At 36.3% G+C, this 11258-nt stretch overlaps 1 protein-coding gene across 1 annotated transcript; it reads left to right on the forward strand.

The window, feature by feature from the left end:
- Nucleotides 1-291: 291 nt before the first annotated feature.
- LOC107762754 (zinc finger CCCH domain-containing protein 55) lies at nt 292-8849 on the forward strand. Its single transcript, XM_075233007.1, has 5 exons — nt 292-555; nt 5161-5491; nt 5877-6786; nt 6855-8231; nt 8563-8849. The coding sequence occupies exons 2-5, from the start codon at nt 5223-5225 to the stop codon at nt 8596-8598; spliced, it is 2592 nt and encodes an 863-aa protein (XP_075089108.1). The 5' UTR covers nt 292-555; nt 5161-5222; the 3' UTR covers nt 8599-8849.
- Nucleotides 8850-11258: the final 2409 nt, after the last annotated feature.

The raw sequence follows: 11258 nt of genomic DNA on the forward strand, positions 1-11258 counted from the left end.
TCTATATTGATTAAAATATTTTTTTCGTTATATTTTATAAATTTAATTTTCTATAACAAATAATAATAATTATAAATTATACATTTACTGTCCTTCAGCATAATTCGATACTTTTTGGGCCAAACACAATTTGCTTATTATAAAAGCACTTCTAGAATGAATTGGGCAATACAAATTACTAATATTTTACATAATTACGTTTTCAAATAAAAATATTTCTTAAAATAGTAGTTTTTAATAATTTGGCCAAACGGGCTGTTTACAAGCTACAAGTACCAAAATAACCCCAGCATAACATTGTGCGTCTTTTCTCCTCTTCCTATTCTCCCTTACACACAGTTGGTATGTAGAAGCTGCGAAGACTTAGGCCCGAGACTCACTTCGATTAAAATGCAATCTACTTCTTCTACAATTACACTACCATCCATACTTTAATATTCCCACACGCTCTCTCTCACTCACTCTCCACTCTTGACCCAAAAAAAGAAAAAAAGAAACATTTAGAGAAATAAGGAAAAAAGAGCTCAATTTTCTCGATCTTCCTTTCTGTCAAAGGTTAGTACCCTTTTCTCCCTCACTCCATTTTTACTTTTTTCTTAATTGCAATTTAAGGGTTTATATTTCTCTTGAAATTGATCTTTTTTGTTGTCTTTCGTATTAGGGCAACAAATTTTGTATTTTTCTGCTATACATGTTTGGCTTTTAATTTGCTTTTAGCTTCTGGGTTTTTGCCAATACGAGCTTTTGTATGTGAATTTAATTGTTGAATTATACTAGACCTGTTAGCAAGTGGGAGAACAAATGATATTTAAGGCAAATAATCCTAATTTTCCTTGAAACGGGTCCTAATAGAGTGAAGTGGATATAAATGGTTCATATTGTCAACCCCAACAAGTTTAGGATTGATTTGTAGTTGTTATTGGTCGAGTTTGCAGTGTGATTGGGACTTGCACAAGTTAATCTTTTAGAATTAATTCGGGAAATTATGGTTAGGGACTAGATCTGAAGCTCTATTATTGGGACGTAGGTAATTAGCTTTGAGAGATTGCTCTTAAGGTGTTTGCCTGAAGCATTGACTTCATTCATCAAGTTAAGGATTTTACCACTCTTCTCATATGGAGTAGTACTTTTGATGAAGTGTGGCTATTACTGGAAAGGAGAAAGGAGGTGTTGATCAAGAGCAAACTGTCAATACTCTAAGCTGTAACTTGTCCTTATTGGCGGAACTGGTGAGTTGTTGCTCAAAGGCTGATAAAGTCACAATGGATATTGTATATGAGGGGGATGTAAAGAAGTACCATCTTCTTAATTGGGCAACTTTAATATTCCGGTGAAGAGCTAAGGACTTGAGGGTACTCAGTATAATCTTATAAAGAAAATGGATTTGAAGTTTTGATCTGGAGTAACATGTGTTGTGGAGGAGGATCATGTCGGAACATTATGGAGCTCATAGGTGGATGGGGAAACAATCATGCAGCCATAGAGAGCAACTCTACAAAGGAGTATAAGGGAAGGGTGAGAAGATTTGACATTGATATCAGATTTGGATAGTTAATATAGCCAGAAATTGTATATTTCTAAAAGCAAAGTGGTGCGACGATATTTTTTTTTGTTGTGCGACGATATTATCAATGTCTCTAGCCTAGAGACAGTAGCACTCACTCATGTATGCTATCAACATAGTGATGGGAATTTATTGGACCTGAACTTCAAATGGAAGGGCTAGGTTCAGCAGCTTAAATTCAAATGTTTATGGATTTTGGTTGTTCGGTGTAATCAGCAGGATGTAAAGAAGGAAGATAGTATGTTAGACTTCATTGAATCCTTGCAAGTTTAGGACTTTCACAGCTGAAGTCCTTTTTTTTTTTTTTGTTTTTTTTTGTTTTTGTACAGAAGGATTCCTAATTCTTGTACTGCTTTAGCACCAGCTTGGTGCTAATTTTCTCTTTTTTCAATATACAGGTTACTTACTTTCTCAAAAAAGAACAAAAAGAAAATAAAAAGGAATTTGCGTTGCTAGGTGATGGAAGAGCTCAACATGGTGTTTGAATCATTCTACAAGCAAAAAACATCATTTACCAGTAATAACAGCCAGAAATGAGGAGGACTAGAGATGTTTTTTTCTCAATTAAGTCTTCCTATAACATACTTGAGAGAGAATGTGAACTTTCCTTACACTTCAATTTGGGTTCCTAGAGCTTCAACAACAATGTTTTTCTTCACTTGAAAAACAGCATGGAAAGCCATCCTCGCTGCTGAGTTTGAGGACAATTTATAAAAGTTGGTGTTTCATATGCTAGAATATGATAGAGAATGCTAACCATTATTGCTTCATGATTCAAGTGCAAACACGCTATGGTGCATAGTCTGGAAGGTGTCTGAAACGGAATGGATGATGTCAAGAACTGTTAGAGAGATACTACTAGGGTGGAAGTTTAGAAGGAAGAGGCCAAGAATGAGATTCTTGAAATTAGCTCCTTTTGTTTCCTGTGGATAATATAAATAAAAACGAATAGAAGTGCATTTGAAGGAGTTGAAAGGCCCTTCTAAATATTTTCAGGTGGGTATTTATGGGGATGCTTGTTACTGGTGCATCAGCAATATAGTCTTCCCTCATAGAACTTGATGGAAGGCATCACCATGCAGTTTGTGTCTGTTAAAAGATTCATTCATATTATCGGTAATCATCCTTAATTAGGGAAGGCTTAAGTGATATCATTGGATATTTGCGCTTCACCGATGCACATTTTAGATGGTCAAATCGGTGCTGCTGTCTTTCGACGTGATGCAATGGCTGTTCACCTTGAGCTAATAGTAGTAGCAAGTTGTACAAAGTCAAAGCTAGCAGAGATTGGAGGGTCAGGATAACAGCAGAGGTAGGAGAGAAGAATAGAAGAAGTAGAAGGAGAAAGTGGCTATTGTTTAGCACCACAGAGGTGTTAAAAAAAATTCGGATACGACTTCGGTACCAAAAATAGCTTGGGGATGTTTTCACTGTATGCTTTGGAGATTATTGAAAGCAAAATCAATAGACCTGTCATGGCTTGATTCATCAAGTGCCTTAATTGACCTAAATAAAATTTATTATCAGCAGCTACTGTAAAGCCAAACACATCCGTTTAACATATAAGCATATGTATTGAATGATGCATGGTTTAATGGAAGTTCTTTTGGTCAAATTGTCCTCGACATGGATGCATGACGAACATTGTTCTATTTAGGCTCGCAAAATTGCTGTATCTTCTATGACCATGCATTAGCTGGCAGCATCAGACGTACATTTTATGTAATTTCCCTAGGATGCTGCATAACCTCTCACGAGTGTTCCATTCGACTGCATCCAGTTTCTAGCCACTAAGTTGTTTGTGATGAGCAGTGGTGTTAATTCTGTCAATATAAATAAGAGGACATCATTCACTCCTTTGATGTTTCTTCCTGCTCGAAGTACTTGCTGCTTTCATCTTGTGAAAGGCCAGACATCATCAATTTTAGAAATTTATGTGGCTGGCGGTCGAAACTTAACAACCAAGGGAAGTCGGACCATTGGTTTGTACTCATGGTTTGATGGGATTTTAAGTATTCAAGTCTCTGGAAGCCTAACCGAGCTGAAGTTAGTTAGAATAAAGAACCCTTCCAGCATTCAGAAGTGATTGACTACAGTGATTTGGAAATATGAATAGAGTTGTCTTTAACTTTAAGTGTTATAACATGAAAATTTGTTCTGGTTCTTATTCTTTGGTGGCGGTAGTTGCTTCTTTTGTTTGTTCTGTTCGTGGATCACAAGTTCGTGTAGTTTTATTGGATATATTTTCTTTGCTCGAAGTTATAGGGAATCGGTTTTGCTGCTCACTAACTGTGCTTCTCCTGTCTTCACAATTGGAAGGGATCTTGCGAATTATATATTGTCATACTTTCTTTTACCAATCAGAAGAAAAGAAATGTGGGTACTTTATCTTGGTTCTCGTATCTGTGTGTGTAACAAATATCTTACTGCTGCTGCCCCAAGGCTTTGTCTAGTGGTAAGCCGCGCAATGCGTGATGTGTTAGGTGCATGTCACGTGTTCGAACTCTGTCGTAGACAAAAACCTGATATGTAAGTGGAGAAGGGTAGAGGGCCCGGCCCATTGTCTACTGAGTTTCGGACTGTGCACCATTAGCTCTTGGGGATTGCTTAGTTATAAAAGAAAAGAAATGCTGAACCATGTGAAAAAGATATTGTTTTTGCTGAAATGCTTCTAGCAAGTAGACTCCAAATTTAATACTATCAAACCCCTTATTCATAGGGCAATTTCTGTTTCTTAGCGTAGACTTGAGAGTAAATCAAGAGGTCTCTACTCCATCAGGCTTATTGTCTCATCCAATTTCTCTCTCCTCTGCTTGTTTGTTTATTCCCTATATATCAATCAATTTTTCAACTATGGGGTGTATGAATCCTCTATATCAGTTGCTCTCTATTAGAGTTGGTTTGACTCTAGTACTCAATATTTGGTATAAAAATAATAAAAATAGAGGATCTATAAATTTGCACTCATCACACCAGCATAACCAAAGTAAAAGCTCCTGACAAACAATAAATCTAATGTGAGTGTAACAATAACTAGTCTTTATTCTAACTAATTGATATTGCCTGTATATATGTTTGCTTTTATTGTGTTCTCCTTAGCTAAGTCTCCCATGGATTTTGATAGATTATAGCTCTTTTGAGGCAAAATTCTCTATGTGATTTTAAGTTTGCGTTGTCCCCTCGAGCACTTCAATCATATCATATTATTGCACCTACGGACAGGTATACTTGGAAGTTTACATAGGACATGACAAAATATTTCATGGGATCTTCTCTCATTTTATTCTATAAGTTTGCTACCTTTTTTGTTTTTTGAAATGGTAAAGTATCCTCTAAGTTTGCTACTTGCATATTGATCTTGACATTCATATTATTCAACACTCATCTTCTGGATATTTTGGGTTTTATAGGTCAAACATTCATCATTCCTTTCCAGAACCTATATTTTGTTTTTGTAGTTTTCCCATTATGTGGATTACGAAAATCAATGTTCTATGGAAGTAATCTGGAAAGGGCGGATGATAGGAACTTATTTGTTCCTAACTTAAGGCTGCTTGATTCTCTGAAATAGTTAAAATTATGTCTATACTTTCCAGGTCTTCAGATATTCTTTATGACAGAAATTAAATACTGCTGATATTTGCTATCAAGGACCAGTATGGGTGAAAGTGCAAAAAGGCGAAAGTCTTTGTGGGATGCTGAAGAGACTCCAAATAGTCCGGATTATGAGGAATGGGGAGCTTCAAAAGCTGATAATTCGTGGCAGTCCAAAAATAACTCTGGCTGGTCGTGCGGGGACAATGTTACAGGAACAGAAGAGCTGAGGAAGGAAAACTACCATTATAAAAGCATGTCTCCAGCTTTTGATAGGTGGGGAAGGCGAAGCAGTAGTCACTCTCCAAATAATGGTCGGACCCAGTCTCGCAGGTCTGTTTACAGTATTTGGTTTAATGATCCATCATACTCATGATTATCAAAAGATAATCGACCACGTATCTGTAAAACCTATTAGCTTTCAAGTAAGATAGTTCTTTAGGTTTGAGTTTGTGATGCATTTCATGTATTGCAATGTGCAATGAAAGAACTTCTGGCTGGTGGGAAGCCACTGCTTTGGGTTCTCTCATATTTCAGTGTTACTTGCCTCCAAAGTTTTCACGAGTTTATTTGACTTTCCATCATTCTTTTGGTGTTCTCTCTCGTTTTTGCCTGATCCTTCCGTTGGGCATGGGGAAAGGGGAAGGGGAAGTTCGCCTAGCAGATATGGTTGATATTATTTCTACTGATACGTTGCAGTTTGTTTTTCATTTTATAGATACCCTGAAAGAGCCAGGAGCAGGAGCCGGAGCCGGAGCCGGGCAAGGGGAGAAGGTAGGAGCAGGAGTCGCAGCAGGGGAAGGGATAGGTTTAGGGGTTGGACCAGGAGTAGAAGCAGGAGCAAGAGCCGGGACCGGGACCGGGACCAGGACAGGGACAGGGACAGGGACAGGGGTAGTATGAGAGTTCAGAATAGGAGTCGTAGTCCTCTCCATAATTCTAAACGTGATCCATATGCATCAGGCGATAGAAGGAGCGGCCCTCGTATGTCATCCCAGGTATGCAGAAATTTTACAGCAGGGAATTGTAGGAGAGGCAGTGACTGCAGGTTCTTTCATCCAGATGCTATCAATCATAGGGATGGAGGTCATTCAGAGGGCAACTTGGTTGAAAGATTGGGTAGTCGGCCAGAGCGTGGACATGTCTCAAGGTATGCTGATAGTGAAGGTCCTGGGTACCAATCAAGGGATAGGCTTCCTGACATGCATCATCTGGAGGATGAGATGCACAGAAACCGGAATAGAGGTACAATTATTTGCAGGGATTTTGTGAAAGGCAACTGTCGCTGGGGTGCATCATGCAGATTTTCTCATGACGGTGCCTCAGGTGATAGCTATGACAAAGGCACTCGGAGTGCATCCATTGATCATGGTCAGGACAATCAAGCAAGCAGAACTGGAAAATCACTTTGCAAGTACTTTGCAGCAGGAAAGTGTTATAAGGATAACTGCAAATTCTCTCATGATGCCACATCAAGAAATCATGAAATTAGGCCCTCAGATGACATTGGTGGCCACAGACTTGATGACAAGAATAACTGGTTGAAGGGTCCAAAGTGGGATGATGAAGGAAGGCCCTCGGACCTTGTAAAGGCTAGTGGGTGGGATGAAGGCAGGCCCTCGGACCATGTAAAGGCTAGTGGGTGGGATGAAGGAAGGCCCTCGGACCATGTAAAGTCTAGTGGGTGGGATGAAAGTGTGTAAGAAAAGATACTGCTGTCACAGTTCTTACAGATAGGACCAATGAAAGATTGGACCATAGTTTTGAAAATGAGAGCAGAGCCTGGGGAAGCACAGAACCACATTATATGAATTCTGACGGAGAGAGAGGTGTTTCTCCTCACGGAGGGAATGCTGGTAATCTTAATGCTTTGAACATTTCAGAACCTTCAGTTATGCAAAAGCTTACAAATGCTCAAGCTATTCATCTCACTTCTCAAGCTTCTGATCAAAATATGGAGAGAACTTCGGCACATGTCCTTGGACATAATTCAAATCCAGAAGCTTCAGGCATCATTCTCTCTGCCACAGCCACTCAGCCTTATGGATCTGCTAGTTCTTATATTCAGCCACAGGGGCTGACAGAAGATAGCTTTGCCAGAACACTTGGCTCTAATGCGCTAAATGAATTTATGCATGCTAGAGACGGTCTTCATCAAGTTCATTTGCCTGGACAGAGCTTCAGTGGTACAGGTATTGGTATGAGCTCTGAACATTCTGCAGCTCTGAATGGAACACACCAAGAACCGAATGTGTTCTTACCTATCCCATCAACTGGACACAATAAGAGAGAAGCACCCAGCACACCCGAGATGCTGGAATTCAAAGTCCCTCAAAATATTTCCTGTACTGTTACTGGTGAGCAAGTACACCAAATGAAAACCTCTCCAACGTCTATGATAAAGAAATTTGAGGAAGAACTGCAAGAAGCCCAACTGCAAAGAGTCTTAAATCCCTCTGATCCTTCAGGAATGCTAGCTTCACATCCGATTTCTTCACTTGTTAATGCTATATATGGTCAGACCAATCTGGAGATGAGGGGTCCAAATAACTACCATCCTGCAGATGGCGTAGACAACTTTAAGATGCCCCCCGACAACTCGTCTTATTTGGATAGAGAGAGTAATAAGGTTCCGGAGGAGCAAATGAATCAATCATCTACTGTTGATCCTGAACCTGGAAATAAAGATCAAATCGATGATGTGAAGCAGCAGGAGAATAAATTAGTTGAAGTCAATGGAAAAGACAAATTAGCTCCCGAGGAGTCCAAGGATGGGCAAGAAAATGATCATCCAGGAGATATGAATATGCATGGGAAGGTTGAGGAGGGAAGTGGTAACAAAGATGAAAAAACGATGCGTTTATTCAAAAATGCTCTAATAGAGTTTGTTAAGGAGATCCTAAAGCCCACTTGGAAAGAAGGTAAGATGAGCAGGGAAGTTCACAAAACAGTTGTTAAGAAGGTGGTTGATAAGGTGACTAGTACAACTCAAGGAGAACATGTCCCTAAGACACAAGAGAAAATAGAGCAATATCTGTCCTATTCAAAAGCTAAAATTACCAAACTTGTACAGGTGAGTTGTCTTCTTATCGATTCTACCGGGTTCTTTATCTTGCTTTGGACTTAAAACATTGTTTTTCTAAAATATGATAGTATGTTATTGTGTGCACATTTGAACATTTATGTTACCTGTGGGATGTGTATGTTTTTGTCTGTCCCCGGGATAGTGGGGTGAGGGGTGGGGCATAGACAGTACTGAAGTTGTATATGGCATTGAACTCTGAATTGGATTTTGATTGCATGTCTGGGGTTTTTGTGTCATTGGATATTTTATAAGGCTTGTTCATCCTTCATTTTTAAGATGTTGATTACATGTTAACTTCCACTTATTATTTTCTTGACAGGCATATGTGGAGCGACTTCTGAAGAATGAAGCTTGAGATGCCATGTTTATACTTGCTCTTCCTTTTCTCTTCTAGAAAAATCAAATTCAATAGGGATTTGATTTTCCAACATGTACTGAAGGTTTAGCTGTGTTAGTTTGGTCTGGTGAAGTCAAATCTGCTCATGGTTTCCACTAGCTGGATAGATTCGGTTTTGCAAGCAGAATATCTGTTATTCCTACCATTTATTTCCGGATTTATCCTTGTTTGAGCATTATATGTAATGGGCCTTTCCGCTGATTTCTCGCTTACATTATCTTGTTACTTTTCTTGTTGATCGTCATAGTTTAATTTCTTTATAATTTATCAATGAGTACCTTGGTTGTCTGATGCAAAATTCTAGTGTGCTCCTAGTTGGAGTAGTTAATTCATCCTCTTTCCTTGAAAATTCCTTAAAAAAGAAATCATCATAGACGTATGATTTGCCCTATTCTGCACCTTTTTCTATTTGTTAATATCAACGTGAAATTCATCTTGTATTTTTCATGCATTGATAGCTGACATTGTGACCAGGGACTTAGATGTTTATTTCTTCCTTGGTGTGATTTGACAAGGGAGGGTAAAATGATGGGAAGAAACTAATAGGCTGTTTGGTCAAGCTTCTAAAATTAGTCTATTTTGAAAAGTGATTTTCTCAAAAGTACGTTTCAATGAGAAATAATTTGTGTTTGGCTAATCTATCTATATTATTATAAAAGCATGAATATAATGTCGGTTTACAAAAATAACCTTATAATATTAAGCATAATAACTCACGATAAAAGGACATAATCGGAACTTTAGATATTTGTAATCCTATTAACTTTAGAATATAATACTATAAGTTAGGAATCCTACATAATTATCATTAGGAATCTTATTAGTATAATTAATTTAGAGTATAGAAATATAATACTAGGGTACGGATTTGCTCCAATAACTAAAGCTCCAGTAATTTTCAATACATATCTAGATGGTAGCCATGTTTCCCTATGAAAATTTAATGGCCTTGATTGCATCTTCTTTTTCTCTAAATATCTAAACCATTTTTCTCATTCAAGACAATAAAAAAAAATTATTGAACCCGACACAAAGTAATGAAAAGTTCACGATACATACTTTTTTTACTTCAAATTTGAAAATCAGATTCACTAACAAAATCTCCAATATGTTACTATTGGTTTTCAAAATGGTAAACAAAGAAACAAGCTTCATGGGAAACGAAACTGAACGATAATTTTAATTATGAGTGTTATAGCGAAGAAGAAAAAGATTTTGTGTGAGTTTCTCTATCTTCTCTGTAGTCTACAATATAAATCTTTTTCTCTACAACATTTGCTCAGGTTTCTCGCCCTTGGGCTTCAACAACGTCCATGCATGTTGTCATGGAACTCGGGATGAGAAGGACCGGGTATATTTCAACTAAATTATTTATTGAAAAAAGCAAAACGAATTCCAATTACAAGCTAGATACGGAAATGGGAGCCTACAAGTTTTTTGGATGAGCATATGGTGGTGTTCCTTTATCTTCATTCTTCATTTGGAACATGTTAGTACATGTTAGCATGTTAATTTAACACCTTTATGAACACGTTAGCTTTCCTATAAGAATAATTACTTTCGAGATAAAGACATATTTTTAGTCATGTAATTCTATTACTTTTAGGATATACTTCTTAAAAAATTCTATTACTAATTAAATTTGAAAACGTATTATGATGTGATATTACTAATTTCATTTGAGAATGTATTATATTGTCCAAATTCATTTAGAAAAAGGAGAGTATATACTATTATAAACGCACGAATACAATATTGATAGACCAAAATAGTCCTAAAATATTAAATAGAAGAAATTATAGAAAAAAAATTAAAATAACTTATTTTTTTGGACTACAAGACCTGCTATGTTGAATTTTTAATATTTAATATTTTAAAAATAATATATTTTGTCTATTAAATTTTTATACAATATGTAGGAAGGCTGAACAAAATTAATTTTATAAGAATCCTCCATATTGACAGTACATTATCACTCCATAATATCTAATACTAAGGGAAAATAAAAGTAATATTAAATGGACTACATAAAACGTTAAAATTGAGAAAAAATATCCTCATATTATATTTGAACTATTTTCCTACTCAAATAATATATCTTTTAATCAATTTTTCGGGTAATATTGAAAAATATACTCAATTATTAAACAACAACTGAGAAAATATTTAAAAATATAAATGTGTGAGAAATAGAAATAAAAATGGTTTGTAAAAGTCAATACCACTAATGATTCTATACACATAAAGTAGAATGTCATATCGGTTTACTCTTTGAAAAGAAAAGTTTGGTGGATAAAATAATAATTAAGATTAAATCTTCTAAATAAGAGATGAACTAATATAAAAAATCCGAATCAACATAAAATAAATTATTTTTGTCTAAAGACCAAATAATTAAATCTTCAAATAATTATTTAGCAAGAGAATCCAATTCAACTTTTTTTAAAAAAAATTTATTATATGGGTAAAATTATTTTTCAAGTTAAGAAAAATCTTAGGGTATATAAATTTATTCCATAAAAAGAGTGTTAGAGATTAAAAAAATGTAAACACAAGGTAAAAAATGTTATTATACTATTAAGAATCAAACGACCATACAAGTGTATATTTAAGCACAA

This window comes from Nicotiana tabacum, chromosome 16 (genome assembly GCF_000715075.1).
Source record: "Nicotiana tabacum cultivar K326 chromosome 16, ASM71507v2, whole genome shotgun sequence".
In the NCBI taxonomy this organism is placed as follows: Eukaryota; Viridiplantae; Streptophyta; class Magnoliopsida; order Solanales; family Solanaceae; genus Nicotiana; species Nicotiana tabacum.